We start from the raw sequence: 22,745 nt of genomic DNA, 5'->3' as shown, positions 1-22,745 counted from the left end.
CTGTACTTGCAGTTGAAGTGACTCGTTTTTCCGTATACTTTATGCATACGCTTATGTTCACTTTGTAAATTTAAAGCAGCCAGGTACAACACATTCAGGCTGATTACCTGCACAAATGCATTGTGTAGCAACTGGTGCCAGCTTAGTTTTGCCTCAGAGGAATCTTGTGGCAGTACAGAAGCATTGAATTTAGTAACTTGTAGATCTTCTTTAGCAGAGGCATCCTCCACTAAGCATTTCCTGTACTTGTTTGGAAGACTGGTACAATGGTGCAGAGGAATTTTAGGACCATTCCTCCTCAAAAATTTTTTACAGTTCATTAAAATTTGGGCTATTTTGATTGAACAACCCTCTTCAAATCATGCCCCAGCATCTCAACTGGGTTAAGGTCATGATCTTGGTCTATTCTTAGCCATTTTTCAATTTTTTGAGTGATTTTAGATTAGACTCAAGTTTCATTGTAATGGTGCAGAGTACAAGAACAGGGCCAGTGAAATTTACTGCATTTGGCAGACGTGACTTCGTATCTCATTAAAAAAAAAAAATACAACGGAGCAGTTGAGAGTTGAGGGCCTTGCTCAATTACCAAGCAGTGACAGTTTGGTGGTCCTGGGATTTGATCTAACAACCTGTTCAGTAGTGTCAGGGAAGAGAGGTTAGATCCCAAATGCAGATCAACCACCCTTCACGCTCTATGCCGCCGGCTGAGGTTCTTTTTCATAGATGTTTTACTTTATTGGTATAGACATCAACACCAACAGCATAGAACTGAGTAAAAGCCATATGAAATATACAACAGTTACACATTCAGTTGTATGGAAAATAAACATATCACATTAAACTCATTAAATGAAAATATATACACATACCACTTTTGCCTGCTTGTGAGCTAAGAGAGGGGTTATAACTTGCACCTTCTTGGTTAGATGGCATACGATACCATTAGAGACAGCCCCACCCTTGACAATCACATTTGCTCCATCTCACCATGTGGATGGCAAACAGGAAGTGAGCGAGTGCTAATGAGTGACGAGTCCTAATGTACATAAGCGCCATCTAGTGGATAAACATTATAGAATGGAATCTTTGACAGCAGATACACTCCCACCATCACACAATGTGTGATTCTCACTCAAAGTTATGAATACTCAAGTAACACACCATGAACTTAAACATTAACATGCACATTTAAACATTCTTGTCAAACAACCCTTTAACCCTCTGGAGTCTGAGGGTGTTTTGGGCCCCTTGAGAGATTTTGACATGCTTTTACATTTGGTTCTTTTTAGTTGCTTTCAAATATATTATTGACCAAAGACTTATTACACTGTATTCAACACAAACTGCGTTACCATAATATGTAAACAACTTATATGTGTGTGTTGTTGGTTTTTTTTTTGGGAGGGGGGAGGGGGACTTGTCCGGTCGCAGCTCATTATCAGATAATGACCTGAGCTGGTTTCACATGATTTATATTCATTGGAAACATATGTTTTTTATTTCACAGATTATTCTAAAACTACATACTTTAAGCTGTCTAAAGATATATATATTTTTTCTGTGTGTCAGATATTGGCAGAATTTCAGCGCTTTTTAATGACGTGTTTCTAAACGAAGATCATACAGACAAAGGCGACAGACGGCGCACCCTGATTATTTTATTCATTTAAAAAAAATACATCGTTTTGTTTATATAATGAGCATACACAAATAAAAGTAGACCGTTTACAGATTTAAATGATGTATTACTTTTACATGTTTGATCAAATAGGACAGAGCAGTTTAAGCTCATTTTGCCGGCATCTGAAAAAAAAGCATGTTTGGGCGCCAGCGGCAAATCAGACTCCAGAGGGTTAATCTGCTTCAAGGAGTAACACTGTTTTGTGTATGGGTCTTTCTAGATAGACTGACTTGCTTGTGCATGCACCCTTGCTATCTAGTGTTGTATCACCAACAAGAAGTTTAAGTCTTCTCACCCTTCCATCAGTTCCGGGGAAGACTTCTACTACTTTGGCTAGCTTCCACTGATTTCGTGGTGCCAAGTCATCTTGGAGCAGAACAATGTCATTTATCTTGGCGTTTCTTCTGCTCTTATTCCACTTACATCTCTGCTGCATACAACAGATATTCCTTTCTCCACATGGTCCAAAACTCATTTGCCAGGAATTGAACTCTTTTCCATCTCTTCTGCAGATAGAGATCCTCCCTTACAAACTGTCCAGGAGGTGGTGCAATGATAGTACTGTAGGCTTCATTGTAAGTATATGATTCGGCGTCAATGGTTCTGGTCCTACAGGATCATTGATATGTTCTGAGGTCAATGGCCGACTATTTACGATCGCCATTACCTCATACATGAATGTTCTTAAGGAAGAACTGTCAAGTCTCGCTGCAGACTGGACTAGGATGGACGTCAATACACTCCTTACAGTCCGGATCTGTCTCTCCCAGACCCCACCCATGTGACTGGAAGCAGGTGGGTTCATGACAAAGATACAGCCCAACTGCTTCATCAACTCCAGGAACTCTCTCTTTGCACCAATGAAATTGGTACCTTGATCACTATGCAGCTGACTAACATTGCCACGTATAGCAATCAAGCAACGCAGTGCATTAACAAAGGCATCAGTGCTAAGATCATCCAGCACCTCAAGATGAACAGCACGTGAGCACATGCAGGTGAACAAGAGTCCGTATCTCAACTCTCTCCTTCCCTCTTTAACATAAAATGGTCCAAAGCAGTCCATGCCACTGTAAGTAAACGGAGGTGTAGCTTCCATCCTTTCTGGTGGCAGGTCAGCCATTCTTTGCTCCTGATTGGATTTCCTTAGCTTCCTACACTTAATGCATTTGTAGATGAAAAATGATACTTCACTACTGCAAATGATACTTCACCAGGATCCAGACACCATTGGAGCGGATTTCATTGATGGTCATGCCACGACCTTGATGTTGCACCTTCTCATGGAAGTGTTTGATGAGTAGAAGAGATACATGCCCTTTAGGATGAATGGCTGGATGCTTGATATGAGGGTGAAGTTCTGCATGTGTCAATCTTCCTCCAACCTGAAGGATATCATGATAGTCGATAAATGGACTTAACTTGTACAGCTTGTCGGACTTATTTGAATGAACTGCTTTACCTTGTCTTTAAGAATTTATTTCATCACTGAACACCTTTTCTTGGACCATACAAATTATAAATTGTTCAGCATCTTCTTTCTAGTGTTCTTTCTAGTGTTGTGGATTTGTTTGATCTTTCTACCAAACCTTTCACACTTCTTGCATAATGTTTGAGTCTCGCTATTGCTTTCACTGTCCTCTTCCAATCCGAAAACCCTTGAAGGCGATCTAAAAGAGACCATTCTTCCTTTGCCTTTGTTGTAAGAACCTGTGCCCTTTTGAGCTCTGGGTCTCTGTCAATTTCTCCCACCATAATGTCCTCCTTAGGCAGTTCTTTTTGCCATAGGAAACCTGGACCAGCAAACCAATTCGATCCCATGAGTTCCTTTACGGCGAGCCCACGAGAGGCGTGATCAGCTGGGTTTTGATCTGAAGCAAAATATCTCCATTGACTAGGTTTAGTGCTCATCCTGACCTGCTGAATTCAGTTGGCTACAAATACATGGAACCGTCGTACATCATTGTTAACATAACCAAGGACAACCTTGGAGGTGGTCCAATAGTATTCACAAATGCCATCCAATTTTAGTTTTCTTTTGAGCAGATCACCAATCCTTGTGGCGACCACAGCAGCTGAGAGCTCCAACCTGGGAATTGTCAATACCTTTGTTGGGGCAAGCTTTACCCATAACAAGAGTGCAGTAGAGTTCTCCAGACTTGGTCACAGATCTATGGTATGAACATACTCCATAGCCTGACACACTGGCGTCTGAGAAATGGTGTAGCTCATATTGATGGACATCCTTGAATGTTGATGGCACATAACAACGTGCAATCTTTATCAATGACAGGTTATGAAGGTCCCCCAGCGAAGATTCCCAATGCGGTTTGAGGTCATCAGGAAGTGGTTCGTCCCAGCCTGTCTTGTCTTGACACATGCTATGTAGGATTCTTTTCCCAACTAGAATGAAGGGAGCGTGAAATCCAACAGGATCAAATTATCTTTCTAGCACTCTGAAATGAAACTTGTCTGAAGCTACGCACCATTGAATTCCGAGCACCCTTTCTACCTTACATTCCTCTTTCAGAATTGTACTGTAGCAGTCACCTTCTTGCTGTTGGTGATGAATTTGTGCAAGCGGAGCTTTCCCATGTTTCAGAGATCCCTGGCTTCGTTTACAAGCTGGATTGCCTCTGCTTCAGTGTCCACACTTGCTAAGCCATTGTCAACATAAAAATTACACTGTATAAACTTCACTGTGGCTTGACTAAACTTGCCTTGACCTTGTGCAGCAAGGTACTTAAGTCTAAAATTTGCACATCCAGGAGAGGAGGCAGCTCCAAACAAGTGGACCTTCATCCAAAAAACTGTTGGTGGGGTTTCCATGTTACCTTCCGGATAGTGCCCATCTTGCATTTGCTTAATGCCTTTGTTTAACTTTGCCAAAAACCTTAAGTCTTCTTGCGATGTAGAGACTTCCTCATTATTCCTTTCAACAAAGTCAGACTCAAAAACTTTCAGGACCTCTGCTGGAGTGATCATTTCCTTAACCTTGTCCCTGTGTATAAAGCAGACTTCAGACTTGAGCTTGTGAGATGGTTCACCAGCTTGTAGAACTTGTTTCAAGATAATCCTGTGACTCACGCCAATTTCATCTTCATAGTCACTGTCGTAATGGTTGTATCCAATGATACTCCAACTCAACACAGATCTTTGTGCGAATGGTTGATCTTCGTTACCACTGAGAACATCTCTGGGGAGTAAGGCTTGAGGACAGTTATAGCCTATTAACAAACCTATTTCACAGTCATGTGCAGGAGCCATTTCATCTGCCAGATGTTTTAGATGAGGCCAGTTCTTGGCTGTTTCACATGAGGGTATATGAGACCTGTTGACAGGTATGTAGTCTCTAGTGCAGGTTGTTGGAAGTTTGATTTTCACTTCAGACTTAATTCCTCTTACTTGTAGTCCATTCAATTTGTGACATGCCACAACCTTTGTTTTGGATGTTATTGTAGAAATCTTTAGTTTGACTGGTGCATTCTTGATATCAAGTTTCTCAGCTGTATCCTTTAAAATGTACCGAAGCATCCGGGCCCTCACGACCAGACTGCGTAACAGTTTCTTCCCACAAGCCATCAGACTTCTCAATAACCGAACTGTACTATACTGAGCACAACATACACACACATCATCTGAATGGACTGCACAGACCCTCACAAAACACACACACTGTTTTGCACACTTTTCTGCTGTTTTTGCACATATTGGACAAAAGGACCTGCTGCTAAGAACCTGCTGCTGTTCATTCTTTTACTGCACAAAATATTGTTTGAACATTCAGTATTTACACCGGTCGGTCGGCGCTGTTTCTGTTATTGTTTATTGTCTTTTGTGTATTGCATTTTTTGTACTTTTTGTATTGTCTTGTAACTTAATGTCTGCACTGTTTTTTGTCCTGCACTGTCTTTTGTCCTGCACTGTCTTGCTTGTCTTGTCCTGCACTGTTTGCACCAGGTTGCACAGTTGCACTTTATGTGGCTAAGACTACTTACATGTCCTTAGCCCTGTCTTTGTTTTATGTAGCACCATGATCCTGGAGAAACGTTGTCTCATTTCACTGTGTACTGCAACAGCTATATATGGTTGAAATGACAATAAAAAGCTTCTTGACTTGACTTGAAATGAAAGTAGTGTCACTCTGTGTATCAAGCAAGGTGTACACTAAAATCTCCTTCCTTGATTCAGCTGTTGCTGAGACATATACTGGAATGATCAATGACATACAGTATGAGTGTTATTCCTTTCTTGAACTACTGTACTCTGTTTGAAATCACAGACCTTGACTCTTGTACCTTCTGTGATTCTGTTCTGTCTGCAGATCCAAGATTGATCTTCGACTGATCTTGAATAATTCTAGCTCCTTGTTCTGGAAATTTATTTACACGATCTTGATGTAGGCACGTTGGGTGACATTTCTCACACACGCTCCTAGAGGTGCAGCCCTTTGAGTTATGACCAGTCTTAAGACAGCCAAAGCACAACTTCCCTGACTGTACAAACTTCAATCTTTCTTCAACTGGTCTTTCCATAATCTTGTGACACTTATGAATAATGTGGCCATATCTCTTACAAAAGACACACGTAATACTAGTCTTTTCATTGGAACTAGTGGTGAATGTCTTGGCAGTTGGGTTGCGATTTCGTTGGAATGCATACTTATCTTGATCAGTATGCTTGGTTCTTTCTTTTTCTGCTGGCTTTATTGCTTGCAATGAGGTGATAGGATTGCATGCAATTCTAGCTTCTTTGTTGAGAAATTCGACAAAGTACTTAAACTCAGCGAATCTTCCGCATTCATCTTGGAACTTGGTTGCTGCTCTATTCCAACGTGAACTCAACCATTCTGGCAATTTGGATGAAATTCTTTGATTTTCAACACAGTCATTTAGAGCCTGTAGACCTTGAACATAAGGCATGGCTGATTCAACACTGCTTAGGAAATCTACAAATTTACGGAGGTCTTTGGTTTCTTTGTTAGAAATCTTGTGCCATGACAGTATTTTGTCACGATATGACTTGCCAACTACAAACGGATTGCCAAACCTGTCATCAAGTATGTTCCAAGCAGCCATGTAAGCAGTCTCTGTTCCAACCAAGAAGTGACCTTCAATAGCTCTTTTGGCTGGACCACTCACATACTTGCGTAGAAAGAAGAGCTTCTCTTGGACTGGCAAGTTCTTGCGATCAATTAACGTTTGAAAGGACAGTTTCCAGTCATTATAATTAAGAGGATCACCATAGAAGACAACTGGACAATCTTGAATCGGAATCCTATTGGCTGTAATCGCTTCAGCAAGTGCCTTCACAAGATCATTAGAGGTTTCATTTGGAGCAACCAATGTAGTTGACTGAGAGATGTGAGCTTGTGTAATTGGAACCCTTTGAGGAGGACAAGAGGGGTGGTTTAAAGGAGCAGTGACCTGAGTGAGCCTTAATGGCTGAGAGAATGAAATAGGAATGTTTGGATGAGAAGTATAATCATCTTGTCTTTGAAGAGGAACAGAATACTGTTCAAGCTCATCACCTTTGATGCTTTCAGCATAAAATTGTAGCCTTGCTTGTGCTGCATTATGCCTTTTTAATTCCTCCAATCTTTCCACTTCCTTCTTCTCCTCCAGCTTTATTTTTCTCATAGTACTTTCTGAAATAAATTGAGCCCTTTTTAATGCATTCTCCGCTTCTATTTCCTTTTCTTGAGCTTCTATCTCAGCTGTTAACCTTTCATCCTCTGCCTTGAGTTTCTTAATTTCCCTTTCATATTGATGTTGTGCCATGACTGTATTCTTTTCTGCAAAGAATCATGGGAAAATTGACTAGACATCTTGGAAACAAACTTTGACTTACTGGAGGTTGCTGAGATAATGGTGGACACAGTGGCTTCAAACACTGTATCTGAATCAGGCCAGGGAATGTCCTCAGGATCTTCATTTAGAAACTGTTGCGCTTTCTCATTAGCAATGCTAGTGATTGAGAGACGTGTCATTTTTCCTCCTTATTTCTGTTTCAGGGCTTGTGATGCTTCTTATCTTCTCATAGAGATGATCAACCTCTGACTGTGTGCAGAGCCGGATTAACGCAAAGGCAAACTAGGCACGTGCCTAGGGCCCAATTGGCAGGATGGGGCCCAGACAGAGGGACAAAAAAAAAAAAGTATAAAAAAATAAATTATAATAAAAATAAAATATACAAATGTCCTATCTACAATTTATTTCATTATTTATTAATTAAATAAAAATAGTGACGATGTTTATTTAAACCATAGACTGTATTTATATAGAGGCGCCAGCCAGTTAAGTCCGAGGAGACGTCAGCGGCGGTCAGATGCCAGAGCGGGGCAACAAATATAGCAGGCAGGTGTGTTTTGAGTAGTAGGCTGACTTTGAAGATGCTTTCGGGTGCGGCAAAACGTAAAAAGAAAAAAAAATGGAGAAGAACAAAAGAAGAGACAGCGGGGGGCTTTGCAAAAGTTTCTGTCGGGCAGCCGTCTGACAGCTGTAAACGCGGTGGAAGATGTGGCGGGAAATGCGGCGGAAGACGCGGAGGAAGAAGACACTGTGGCGCCCGTGTAATGACGTATAAATAATGAATATCAAAAAATAGTCTGATAGACTGTTTAATATACAACATAACCAATTTGTAACTAAAGACTGGGCTATGTAAAATGTGAATTAACTTGTATTAGTAACTTTGGTAAGTTTCAGATTTCAATTCATAAATAACATCGATGGAGGGGGGCCCAAAAAATGCAGCCTGCCTAGTGTAGTTCATTTATTTAATCCGGCTCTGACTGTGTGCTATTAATAGGGCTCACAACTTCACGAACCAATTCAGAATCATCATTTTTTCTTAATGGCTCTCTTCAGACCATTGATGTGATATTTCCATCTTCTGTACTTCTGCTCAAACCTTCTTTTTAGTTCATTTAGTTTAGCATATTGGAGTGTTTTTCCCTTTTCACGTTGACGACTTCTAATATCTGTGACTTGTGTTTGCTGTACTTGCAACTTCCATTTGGCCAGCTATATCAGCATGCTGTGGTGGAATGACATGCTCTGCATTGTCTAACTCTTGTGTAATGGGGCTTGTATAACTAACTTCTTTAGTGGGCAGTACTGTATTTTCCCTTTCATCAGTCATGTCAATACTGTGTTGCTCTACAATGTAATACTCAAAAAGGCAATCTAAAATTCTAGTGTAAAGCTTCTAACTCAGATAAACTTGACAACCACAAAAATAATTCATACAGCTTGTAAAATGTGAAATTCTGCAAACTAGTTATAAAGTTATAAAGTAAGTACGAAACACTTGAATAAAACAAGCAAATTCTTTAGTCAGTTTAGATTTTTTCAATAATACAACACAACTGCTTATCTGTTTAGTCCTTTTTAGCTTAATAAGTCAACCAACAATAGAAAGATTTTTTAACCTTTTCTTAGAATGAAGTTGATGGAAATACCAATGCAATTGAAACTTTAGAACAGTCACAAGACCTTGTGCTGCTTCCAAGTCACTAACTTAAAGGTGCTTGCTTGTTCAGCCTTAACTTGCTCACTGGCTTCTTCAGTCAGTCAATTGCAATCTTTAGAAGGTGTACTTCCCTTTCCAATACGTAGTGCTTCTTGTTGCTTTACCATCTGATGTTCTTGGCCTTCACTGACGCAGTGAAGTGTTCTACTATGCCGCCCTTAGTCACAGTGCGCAATCTGAGATTCTTTTTCACAGATGTTTTACTTTATTGGTATAGACATCAACACCAACACCAACACCGTAGAACTGAGTAAAACATCTTAACAACCAACAGTTACAACATTTTAAAGCTCATCTTACTTTAAACTTGGTTTTGCAGCCTGCACTATGAATGATTACTCACTGTTCTTGATAAAGGACAATTTTAGACTTTTAGTAGTTTTTGATCAGTAGTCTAGAACCACCACTGGCTTACTACATAGGTTATGGATGGCCTCTACTTTTCACTCCCTGGTCTAATTGATGAATGCTATTTTTAAACAGAAAAATAAATCTGACACTCATTTGTCTATGATAAATACACTTGTTTTACAGTTAAATTAGTTTCACTGTTACGCATCATGTCCACTGAGGAAAATCACATATTTCAGTGATATAACTGTATGACAAATACTGTACCATAATTTGTATTCAGATGTATACATATGTTTTTCCCTTATATTTCCAGTGCCAGAGCTGAGGATTGTTCTGTTGGGGAAAAGTCTCTCACATACGAGCAGTTTGGGAAACCTCATCCTGGGCAATTCTGTGTTTGAGACTGAAGATTCTCCAAATTTAGTAAAGCAGTGTAAGAGTGTCAGTAGACAGGTAGAGGGAAGAAATATCACCATCATCAATGCACCTCATCTGTTTGACCCAAAGCTCTCACAGGAGGAACTGAGTCAGAGAATAAGAGACTGTGTTTTACATGAACATGGGCCTCATGTATTTTTACTTGTGGTGCAGCCTCATGACTTTACAGAAGAGGACAGAAACCAACTGAGACGCATACTGAACAACTGTAGTGATGACACAATAAAATCCTCCATTGTGATAACAGTAGACGGTAAGATGAAATACTTTTAGACATTTATTTCAGAATAAGATTTAGAGTGAAACAGAGCAATCTTAAACCTGATGACATGCCTAGAATAGAGGGACAGAACAGATTTACAGGTGGTACTAAAGACAAACTCAAGACAAATGAAGTGAATGTAAAACATTTGTAGTAAAATAAACAAAAAATCAGTGTTTACACTGTGCGAAAGTTTTGGCACCCAAGGCCAAATTACATAATTGACCTGAAACTAAATAAAACAAAATTGTGTTGCCAAAGTTAATTTTATGCAAATAATTTAATAATAGATACTTATGAAAAACATTTAATAATTTTTACATCCAAAAATTTGTCCTGATTTGTGAAAAAGCAGAACGTAGTTTCCTTCATTAGTACCTAACCCTAACCCCAGTTCATTAATCTATACCGGAAGGAGGCCAGCGGTGATCGAACCCTGATTTGTTGGACATTTGAATTAAAGGGGCTTTAAATTAAGAAAAAAATACAAGGTCTTTATCAGGGCAACATCGCTATACAAGAACTTGGTATCTTTGCTGCTGTTCACTACAGACCAAATGTGTAATTTATGTGTAGGGTGTGTAGTTTATAGAATTTTATTTCAAATGTATAATAAACAATGAATGCTTAGTTACCACTAAGAAAATTCTGTCTAGCAATCACTGTGTGCAGATAAAACAGCAAATATTAAAATGATTTGAAAGTTATTACAATAACAATTTGTAGTTATTGCATTACTACTCTGGTGCCGGTCTCAAGCCCGGATTAATAGAGATGGTTCTGTCAGGAAGGGTAACATGCCAAACTTATGCGAATTGACAGTGGGAATTCCATATCGGATTGGTTACTACTGGACCACTGTTGGTCAAGGAAGGAGAAGAGGGAGAAGGGTTCATAACGGAATGAAAGGTAAGAAGAGGAAAGGCAGGAGTATAGGTCTGAGAATAGGGACTCTTAATGTTGGTACAATGACAGGGAAGGGAAGAGAGCTGGCGGACATGATGGAGAGAAGGAAAGTAAGATATACTGTGTGTGCCGGAGACTAGGTGGAAGGGGAGCAAAGTAGTCTTACTTTAACCTTCAACATAGTATTGAAGGTGGATACAAACTGATTTATTATGGTGTGAATAGGAAAACAAATGGGGTAGGAGTTATCCTGAAGGATGAGTTTGTGAGGAATGTTTTAGAGGTGAAAAGAGTGTCAGACACGGTCATCAGTTTGAAGTTAGAAATTGAAGGGGTGATGTTGAATGTCAACAGTGGTTATGCTCCACAAGTGTGTGAGTTAGAATTGAAGGAGAGATTCTGGAGTGAGTTAGATGAGGTGATAGAGTATTCCCAGATGGGAGAGAGCAGTTATTGGAGCAGACTTTAACGGGAGTTTTGGTGTCAAGAAAAGGAACCTAGAAGGACAGATGGTGGAGGACTTTGTTAACATTTTCCAGAAGAGAGAGGAACATAGAGTTACATATAAGAGTGGAGGTTGGAGTACTCAGGTAGAATACATTCAATATAGACAAGGTCTATCTGAGAGAGATTAGTGACTACAAGGTGGTGGTAGGAGAGAGAGTAGCCAGACAGCATTGGATGGTGATGTAATGGATGGGGATGTGTAAGATGTCTCTGGTGGTCATGAATAAGAGGAGGGGAAAGAAGACCAAGTGGTGGAAGTTGAAAATTAAATGTTGTTAGGAATTCAGACCGAAGCTGAGACAGGCTTTGGGTGGTCAGGAAGAGCTTCCAGATGACTGGGAAACTGGTGATCAGAGATACAGGTAGGAGGGTGCTAGATGTATCATCTGGAAAGAGAAAAAAGATTAGGTAACATAGTGGTGGATCAAGGAAGTACAGGACAGCAATCAGAGGAAGAGGCTAGCTAAAATGAAGTGGGACGTAGAAAGAACAGAAGAAAATAGACAATATTACAAGGAATGAAGAGAAATGTGGCAAATGCCAAACTGAAAGCATACAATGAGTTGTATGTCAGGATAGACATGAAGGAAGACGAGAAGGACTTGTTCAAAATAAAGAGTCTGAGACAAAGAGATAGAGATGGGAAGGATGTGCAACAGATAAGGGTGAGTAAATATAGACACGGAAAGGTGCTAACACGTGAGAAGATGGAAGGAGTATTTTGAGGAGCTGATAAATGAGGAAAATGAGAGGGAAAGAGGAAGAGGTGAATATTTTAGAGCAGGAAATAGCAAAGACTAGAAAGGTGGAGGTGAGGGCGAATGAAGAGTGAAAAGGCTGTTTTCCAGATGGCATATCTGTGGAGGTTGTGTCTAGGAGACAAAGCACAAGTGTGAAAGTTTCTAGGAGAGAAAGCAGTGTAGTTTCTATCAAAATTTTTAACAGGATTTTAGAGAGTGAGAAGATGCCTGAGTAATGGAGATGTTCTAGTGCCGATCTTTAAGAACAAAGGTGATGTGCAGAGTTGTAGCAACTACAGAGATATAAAGTTGATGCACCACACACAGAGGCTATGGGAAAGAGTATTGGAAGCTAGACTAGAAAAGAAGTGGATATTTGTGAGTAGCAGTATGGCTTCATGCCCAGAAATAGCACTACTGATGCAATTCTTGCTCTGAGAATGTTAATGAAGAAGTACAGTGATGGTCAGAAGGACTGTGTCTCTGTGGATTTAGAGAAATTGTATGACAGGTTGAAGAGAGAGGAGCTATGGTATTGTATGAGGATGACAAGAGTGGCAGAGAAGTATGTCAGAGTATGTTCAAGAGGAGTATGACAGCTGTGTTTTACATTTCTTTTGAATATTCCTATTAGACTAACAACCTAAAAATTTAATGGCTACACAACCAACAGATGCCAGCATAAAGTCTACATGTATTGTCTCCTAAATGCTCTGTTAAAATTTTATTCACAGACTTTGTCACATGCCAGAAACAAGACCCAACAGAAGAGAGACAGGTAAGAAGATTCTTGTGCACTCTTAGAAGGACATCAACATACCAGGGTTGTGTTGAATGAAAATGTATCAATGTATTAATCTCCAGGGGAAATTGGATTTGCTACCACAGTTCCAAGTCACCAACATAGGAATACAGTAATAGAGACATATATAGAGATGTTGTTGTACTGAGGAATTGTAAAGTCTGATGGACTTCGGCAGGACGGTTTTCCGGTGTCACTCTGTGGAGCACCTTGGTTAGACGCGTCTGCGACTGAATGTACTTATGTATCCATCCAGGACATCATGGAGTGTGCGGAAGATGTTGTCTGAGATGGCCAGCAGCTTAGACAACATCCTTCTTTCTGACACTACAGCCAGAGAGTCCAGCTCCACTCATACAACATCACCAGCCTTACGAATTAGTTTGTTCATTCTGTTGGCATCAGCTACATTCAGATCACTGCCTCAGCATGCAACAGCAAAAAAGAAAGATATGGCTACCACAGACTCCTTCAGCATTATGCTGCAGATGTTGAAGGACCTCAGTCTCCTTAGAAAGTAGAGACGGCTCTGGCACTTCTTGTAGAAAGCTTCAAAGTTTTTAGTCCAGTCCATTATTATTAGTGTGAACTTAGGGTATTTGGAATCCTCCACCATGTCCACAGAGACCTTGTGGATGGAAACCCTCCTTTACTCACATTGAGCTGTAGATGGTTCCCCTCACACCATACGCCAAAAATTATCCAATTTAATCCTGTACTCAGTCTCCTCACCATCGCTGATGCAACCAACTATAGCTGGAGAAGGGAGACTGTACCGTTCACACCTGACCATATCAGAAGTTATGATGATATAAATTATTTCAAATTAAAGATAAATTAATTTACTGATTTAATAAGTCCCTAATATGTGTACTTGCAAAAGTATCATTTAAAAATCCTGGGTTAGGGTTAGGTTTGCTATAGTGATGGACAGGCCAACAGATGAAGTCAGACAGGAATCTCCGTGCACAATGATGTTTGCGGATGACATTGTGAGCTGTAGTGAGAGTAGAGAGCAGGTGGAGGAATACTTGGAAAGGTGGAGGTCTGCTCTTGAAAGAAGAGGAATGAAAGTCAGACATAGTAAGATAGAATATGTGTTTGAACAAGAGGGAGGGAAGTAGAACAGTGAAGTTACAGGAGTCTGAGGGCAAGAGGATTCAGGAGTTAACGTATTTGGGGTCAACCGTCCAGTGCGACGGGGAGTGTGGAAAAGAAGTAAAGAGGCAAGTGCAGGTGGGCTGGAGTGAGTGTCAGGAGTGTTGTGTGACAGAAGAGTCTCAGAAAAAAATCACAGGGAAGGTGTACAAAGCCGTAGTGAGACCAGCTATGGTGTAATTTTTTATGGTGTACAGAGACTGTAGCAGTGAGAAATAGACATGAGTCAGAGATGGAGGTAGCAGATATGAGCATGTTGAGGTTCTCTTTAGGAGTGATGAGGATGGACAGGATTAATAACGAGCACATCAAGGGGACAGCTCAGGTTGGCTGTTTTGGGGACAAGGTCAGAGAGGCCAGATTGGGATGGTTTAGATATGTGCAGAGGAAGGAGAGTGGTTATAATGGAAGAAGTATTTTGATATGGAGCTGCCAGGTCAAGAGGAAGGCCAAAGAGGAGATATATGGAAGTTCATCTATTGGAGAGTATACCAGAGGATGCCACGGATAGTGTTAGATGGAAACAGACAATTCGCTGTGGCGTCCCCTAACGGGAAAAGCCAAGAGGGTTTTCTCCACACTTGAAATGTTTGCTCATCTTTTGCTGGTCCTATTGTCCAGGTTTAGTAATTACTGTCTTGCACTTTATGTAGTCCTGTGAAGGTCTGTGTTGTCTTTGTTCTGTGTTGCTTCATTTAGTTTTATGTTGCACCATGATTCTGGAGGAATGTTGATTCATTTCACTGTGTGCTATATCGGATGTCTTTGGTTGAAATGACAATAATGCCACTTTACCTGGCTTAAGAGTGAGATCTTTAATTCCACATTGTCTAAGACAGGGGTCGGCAACCTTAAACACTCAAAGAGGCATTTGGACCCGTTTCCCACAGAAAAAAAACACAGAGAGCCACAAAACCCATTTGACATCCAAAATGAACCCCACCCCGCAACCCCATTTTTTTTCATTGGTTGTTGGGTTAAATCTTTCCCAGATATTGCTATAGTGTAGCCTCTTTTTGATTGGATGATGTGTCAGGTTCAGGCTCAGGCTCGACTAATAACTTCAGGGGAGATGCGCTTGATTCCTGCGCGGTTCCAGACAGTGGTGCGGACTGATACATTTTGGGCGCTGCAGCTTATTAAATATATGATAAATAGTCAAAAAGTTTTTCTGCATGAGAAATACGATGTGTGGTGGGAGAGCATGATAAATGACCCAAATGCGTGACTATCACTCTCAATGCGTGACACTTGACAGCCCTGCATGACATCAAAATTTTAACTTGCCGGCTGCAGCAAAACAAAAACGCGTCTGCTTCTGTGTCGGATTTTACAAGTCAGCAGTTATGACGCATATTTTGAGCAACAAAAAAATTAAACACGGTTTATTTTAATGTTACAAGAGCATCATAATCTTAGAATTTAGAATTACTTTTTTTTAAAACGTACTAACTAGCTAAAATAAAATAAATTTAAATAAAATTTTTATTTCCAAATCTACAGGGAGCCGCAGCAGAGGGATGAAAGAGCCACTTGTGGCTCCGGAGCCGCGGGTTGCCGACCCCTGGTCTAAGAGGATCAAAATGTATAAAATTTCCTTGTCCAGAATAAGCATGAAGACTGGGAAAGTAAACACTTTTATCCAAAAGTGGTCGATCATATTGATACCAGATATACATTTTTTATTTTAAAATATTATATTGATTAATATAATATATTTGTACTTAATAAGCAAGCCAGAGATGAAAGTAGCAAGGAAAACCTCTCTTAGAATAATTTCTTTTAGAGTCTTTTACATATTTATGGAATTGTTAAAAATCTGATACGGCAGCTTTGTGCTCCTTACAGCAGTGGTGGGATGTGACTAAAACACCAATCAAAGGTTGTTTTTTTATTTTTTGTGAACAGTACAATCTCAGCATCACAAAAGACATTGCTGGACTGACTATATGTCAGACCTAGAATGTAGAGTTGTAGCAGATTTCCTTTCTGATACCGGAGTGTAATGAGGAGTCAGAAGAATCCATATGCAGAATAGAGAACACAGCTTTAATGAGAAAAATCAATCAATCCAAAACAATATCAGAGGCAGAGCAAACAAACAGACAAGAGCAAGGCTAACAGCATGGTCCAAACTGATTAAGCAGAACAATGGTCATACACAGTAGAAAGAAAACGAGATATACAAACGGCTTGGTATGCAACAAGGTTGGCGATACTTCGTGTCCTAATGGCGTGTCTTTATGTTAGCAAACCTGGAAGTTGAAACCTAAACTTACCTCCGTAGCCTGTAAGGTTTGTATTCCGACGAGGGCTCCATCTGGGGGATGGCAAAGGTGTTCTTACACTGAGGGAGAACTTTCTAACATGCTTATACTTGATTACATGTATTTTTTCAAGCAAGAAGGAATAATTATATTATATTATATTCCTTCTTAAAACAATAATAAAGATTTCTTAAAATTCAATAAATTAGTTACAACATTTCAGTTAAATATTTCTCCTTTAAAAAAACATTATAACCTGAAACATACTGGTTAGATGTTGATTTGTCTTCTTTCTGAATTTGATTTACAGTTTCCAAGGTACACATGTGGAAAAGGAAACGTTGTTAATCTATGTGAGAATATGTTTGATATGTTGGTTAATTGCTTTTGTCTTAACCCCAACATCTAATATATTCTTTAGACAGCTCTGTCACAACTGTATATTTATTGTTGCTTAGTAATGGAAGTGATGGATGAAATGTTGACTGTCATTTAACAATTATTCGTAACCAGATGTTACATTTTATTTTACAGAAAACAATAACTGGGGATAAATTAGCAGAAGATTTATCAATTTGTGAAGAACAGAAAAAGCTCAAAATGACAAAACCAGAGCAACTGATGATCAGGATGAAGCTTAATGAAAATTACAAAGAAAAAATGAAAACATCAGATGTTCTTCAAATAACTATATTACAGGAGGAGCCTTGTAGAGAGGAGAACTTAGTGGAAACATTTCTACAAAGAATGCTAATGATGGACTACAGAGCAAGGTACATTACAAATGAAGAAGACTCCAGCAGTTCTGAACACACTTACTTAGGAGATAAAGAAGACAACGATGACTTTGCTGATTTTTTTTTGACAAAGACAGAATCTTTGGACAGTGAAACCCATAAATATTCTATTCACCCAATGGATGTCCAGATGGCTGTGTTCCACTGCTCTGATCATTTTCTAAAGCAGCTAATAGTGACTAAACTAGATCAGTGTCAGTACGCTCTGCCTCTGCTGGTGCCCAATCCCTTCACCAGAGAGATTGAGTTTCCTCTCTGGACATTTCGCCAAATCAGAAAGAGTTGGAGGAGACACTCTGCTGCGGTCAGTGAAAACCAGGCCATGTCTGAAGCTCAAACTGCAATGGTGGCGTTCTTCAGGCTCGGCTCTGTTTCTTCATCCAAGTCTCAGCTGATGAACAGCTTAATCAATGAAAAACATCACACATTCTTCCACAGACACTGTCCAGGAAGCAGCAAGAACCGGCTCCTGATGGATGGAGTGGTGGAGATCGCTTGGTTCTGTCCATCAGGGAAGGAAACTGATTATTTCCTTGACTGTGTGGCATTCTGTAATCTCCATGGTGATGCAGAAGCTAATAAAAAACAAATGGAAATCCTGATTGAAATGTCCTCAGTGAATGTTGTACTTGTCTCTAATCCTGAAAAAGCAGCATATAAGGAGAAAATACAGAAGCTCTTCAGAGACTCCAAACCACTGATCTGTCTACTTCCTGAGGACGAATTATGTGCCACTAGATCCAAGAGTGGAAATTACAGAATCGGTCTTAAAGACAGAAATCAGTCAGATGTAGCCAAGAATCTCAGAACAACCATCAAAGAGTGTCTTTCAAAGTCACCATCAATTTTCAGAACAGAAGATCTGAAGAAACATGAAGGGATTACAAAAGATGAAGATGACCCTGAATGCAAGAAAGGGAAAAAAGCTGCAGAGATGCTCATGAGCCAGTTAGATGGATATGAAGGTTCTAAATTAAAGGAAACATTTCTGCCCTGTCAGGGGAAGTTATGGCATGACTGGTGTCAGATGAACAAAAACCTGCACAGACTTCATGGGAACAACTTAGAAATGCAGAAGTCTGAAAAACAAGAAAAAATGAAGAAAACACGTGAAGATCAGCATAATAACAGACTCTCTGGTCTTATGGAACATTTCACCTCCTCACTGCAAGATCTAGGAGAAAATGAAAGATTATTCTTTTTAAAATGGGTTGGGATTCTCCTGGACAAACACACCTCAGGTGATCTTTCAAAACTTCATGACCAGTACAATGAAAAGTGGAAGGCAGTTTTAGACCTAAAGAAAAACCATGACAAATCAGATCAAATGAAGCTGGAACAAAATGCGCTTGAGAAAATTTCAGAAAAACTGAATGCAGCAACATTTGGTTTGGAACACATCCTCAGAGAGATGGGCCAAATATACGAGGCATTTATTTCTGTAGAACAATCCAATGAACAATATAAAGAAAAAAACTTCACCTCTCTCCCTAAGCTTGCAGCAGAAGTCCTGAAATCTGGTCATCCACTAGAGCTGATGGATGGAGATGCTGCTCATGTTCCTCTGATCTGGGTTTCAGCAGTTCTAGATGAACTTGTGAAGATACTGGGGGATCAGAGGGTGTTTGTGCTGTCAGTTTTGGGGATTCAGAGCTCTGGGAAATCCACCATGCTGAATGCCATGTTTGGTCTCCAGTTTGCTGTCAGTGCTGGAAGGTGCACCAGAGGAGCCTTCATGCAGCTGGTCAAAGTGTCAGAGGAGATGAAGGAAGTGCTGAAGTTTGACTACATTATAGTTGTAGATACTGAAGGACTTCGAGCGCTTGAGCTTGCAGGAAAATCCACTTGTCCTCATGACAATGAACTCGCCACATTCGTTGTTGGTCTCGGAAACCTGACCTTAATCAACATCTTTGGAGAGAACCCTGCTGAGATGCAGGACATCCTTCAGATTGTTGTTCAGGCTTTTCTGAGGATGAAGAAGGTCCGACTGAATCCCAGATGCATGTTTGTCCATCAGAATGTTGGAGACATCACTGCTGGAGAGAAAAACATGGAAGGAAGGAGACGCTTACAAGAAAAACTGGATGAAATGACCAAGCTAGCTGCTAAAGAAGAAGACTGTGAAGCTGATTGTTTCAGTGATGTTATTGAATTTAATGTACAAGATGATGTGTATTATTTTGCACAGCTCTGGGAGGGCAGCCCACCAATGGCACCACCAAACCCATCATACAGCAGAAATGTCCTGGATCTAAAGAAAGACATTTTCACAAAAGCTACTCTGTCTACTGGTATCACTCTCTCTCAGTTTAAATCACGCATTAGTGACCTTTGGAATGCATTACTCAATGAGAACTTTGTGTTTAGCTTCAAAAACACACTGGAGATTGCAGTGTACAGACAACTGGAGAATGAGTTTGGAAAATGGACCTGGACCCTCAGAAGTGCCATGTTAACAATTGAAGAAAATCTTTATAACAGAATTGAAAATGAAAAACTTGAAGAAATTAAAGAACAGGATCTTTATTCTTCCATGAAAAAGACCAAAGAGGAAGTGGACAACTTAATGAAGAGATGCTTTGAAGAGGACAAAGACAAAGACATTTTAATTCAGTGGAGAGGGAGATGTGAAATAAAAATCAGAGAACTTTATAAAGACCTTGTCAGAAACACCAAACAAAATGTGAATGAAGTTATACAACATCAACATGCACGAGAGACTTTTGAACTACAAAGCACACAAAAAGAATACAACACCAAACTGTTCAATCTGAGCAAAGACCTCGCTCTGAAACTGAAAAGTGAAATTACCACGGAACAAGTTCTTGAAAAAGAATTTGACAAATTGTGGGACAAATGGGTCACTGAGATGACACAAGACACACCTGTAGAGAGAACTGTTAATTTTTGGGAAGATGCTGAACAGATTTTGTCTGTGGGTAATGACCAAGCTTCTGTGTATAAACAAATGTCTCTGTCAGACTACAGACATATAGACAAACTGCCAGATTATTCACCTTACGTTGCAAATCTCAAAAGACAGAAGTTTACTCATTATGTCCCTGGCATGAATAAACTCTCTTATGAAGAGAATCACTTAGTAAGAACTCTGGTTATAGATGCGATCAAAGAAACCGATGGAATTATCAAGAAGACATGCAAGAAAATCACAAGACTCGGGTACAAAGACAGCTATATACAGGAAATAACAGACCTTGTCAAGAAGAGAGTTGGACAACATCACAGTGAGAACCAGAGAATTAAGCTCAACAAGGAGTTCACTCTGGATCTCTGCCTTCATGTGTGTGAACTTATGAATTGCAGATTTGTTGAGCACCATAAACAATTCAGGGATGCAAATGATCCAAGAGTTTATCTGTCCAAGAAGAAACCTCAGTATTACAGCGTCTTTAGAAACTACTGCAAAGGAGCCACAACAACAAAAGTGTTTGGTGAACTGATCTGCAGTAACCTGAGAGAATCCATCCTGCAAGCAGTTTACAATACATCTGCCATTGATTTGGCAACACAGATCATATCCAACATGCCAGAGATTAATGGCAACAGAACAAAGCTTGAGATACACATCCTGAAAAGTCTTGCAGTAAAAGAGGACTTTAGCAAGTACATGGATTACATTCATTATCCCCTAAAGCACTTCAAACATTTCATTACAGAGAAGGTTAATGAGTACATTTCTGAGAACAACACAGTTCTGCACATTTTTAAAGGAAATCTAAAAGAGAAAGTGGAGACTGTAAGAAATGCTGTTCACATTGCAACTGAAGAGGTCAAGAACAGCTGTGGTGATGCAGACATGTGGCTGAGAAGTTTCACCAGTTTACTAACAGATAAACTGAGCTTAAAAGAAATAACCTTCACTGATCACAAAGAAATTACAGACTTTGATTTTCTACAGCAGCTTGTTAGTGATGGTCTCACTGACATGATGTCAGAGCTAGACAAAAGCTTTAAAGATGTAAAAGACATCAAAATTGAGAAGTCCAGGAAGAAGCCAGATGAGCTTCTGATTGAACATCTCTGTGAATGCTGCTGGGCTCAGTGTCCATTCTGTAAAGCCATCTGCACCAACATGGTAGATAATCATGATGGAGATCACAGTGTCCCCTTACACAGGGTAGATGGTATAAATGGGTGGTTTTACAGTACAACAACTAATCTCAGCTGTACATTCTGCACAACAAATGTTGAAAGTAATGGAACTTTCTACCCACATGGTAGTAAAGATGTGAGTATTCCTTTCAAATCATACAGAACAGCAGGAGGAGTCTATGCAACCTGGAGCATCACCCCAGACAAGTCAAAGCTCGCATACTGGAAATGGTTTGTGTGCAGATTCCAGAAAGACCTGGAAAAGTACTATGGTAAAACATTTCAGGGTGACGGTGAGATCCCTGAAGACTGGACAAAAGTTAATAAAAAACAAGCTATTGGGAGTTTGGATCAATATCTGATGGAAGACAACTCTTCTAAAAAAAAAAAAAACCTAGAATAAACAGCAACTTAATTATGAACCAGTTATATTACCTGTATTAGTAACAAATAACAAAAAAATATAATCAGGAAACATTAGATTCTATTAGAATAATCACTATATACCCACACAGTCTTTTTCTTTCTTGACATTTAAAAATGAATAAAGTTAGGAGTAGAAATATTAATCCTAAAATGTGCTTGATAATCAGATTTTTTCTTTGTTCGTGTTTGAAGCATAATAAAGAATATTAAAACAAATTTATGTCTCTGTGCAGAAAGACGTAATCATTTATTCATCACTGGAAAGTGAGAGACCTGCCTCATGTGTACCGTTTTAGGACAAACGCAGCTGGTGGCGGGGATCAAGCGCAAATCTGCAAGGTTGTGTCGATCTCCCGCATTTAGCAGATCAGACTCACTTGCATTATTTGGTGCATGCACTGCTTTTATTTTATTATTCCAAGCTCGGCTATCAGCTGATGTCAATTTTCTATCCCCGCCCATCAGCTGATCTGATTTCTAAGCGCGTTATTGGTTCATTTCAAACAGGGCACCCTATTTAAATGCTTTTTCAGTCTGTCTGCTTGGCTGTTTCCTCTGCATTGCTGCAACTGCGATTTAAACTCGACGGCTATTTGGAGTTTAAACCGCAATCGATCTTCTTTTGTGGGGCTGCTGCCTCTGCTTTGCTGCTGCAATTCAAACTTGACGGCTAATTAGAGTTTAAACCACAGCTATCTCCTTTTGGTTTCGCGATATGGGACTATAAAAGGTCGTGATTACCATTTGTATACTTGAGC

General features: G+C 39.7%; 1 protein-coding gene and 1 long non-coding RNA gene across 2 annotated transcripts in view; one reads left to right on the top strand and one right to left on the bottom strand.

Annotated features, from left to right (window-relative positions):
* Positions 1-1,022, bottom strand: part of LOC125145245 — a 6,381-nt gene extending 5,359 nt beyond the window's left edge. Inside the window, exon 1 of the long non-coding RNA XR_007143591.1 lies at positions 870-1,022. This is a non-coding gene — a long non-coding RNA (uncharacterized LOC125145245). The remainder of the gene's footprint in view (positions 1-869) is intronic.
* The window catches only part of LOC125145244 (interferon-induced very large GTPase 1-like), a 25,596-nt gene extending 2,851 nt beyond the window's left edge, over positions 1-22,745 (top strand). The window contains exons 2-4 of the mRNA XM_047816626.1: positions 9,882-10,259; positions 13,156-13,199; positions 17,183-22,745. Coding sequence (XP_047672582.1) covers positions 9,882-10,259; positions 13,156-13,199; positions 17,183-21,964 — 5,204 coding nt within the window. The 3' untranslated portion in view covers positions 21,965-22,745. The remainder of the gene's footprint in view (positions 1-9,881; positions 10,260-13,155; positions 13,200-17,182) is intronic.

Source organism: Tachysurus fulvidraco, chromosome 7 (assembly GCF_022655615.1).
Source record: "Tachysurus fulvidraco isolate hzauxx_2018 chromosome 7, HZAU_PFXX_2.0, whole genome shotgun sequence".
NCBI classification, from domain to species: Eukaryota; Metazoa; Chordata; class Actinopteri; order Siluriformes; family Bagridae; genus Tachysurus; species Tachysurus fulvidraco.
Note: the sequence above shows the minus strand (reverse complement) of the source record. Positions and strands in the feature narration are given on the sequence as shown.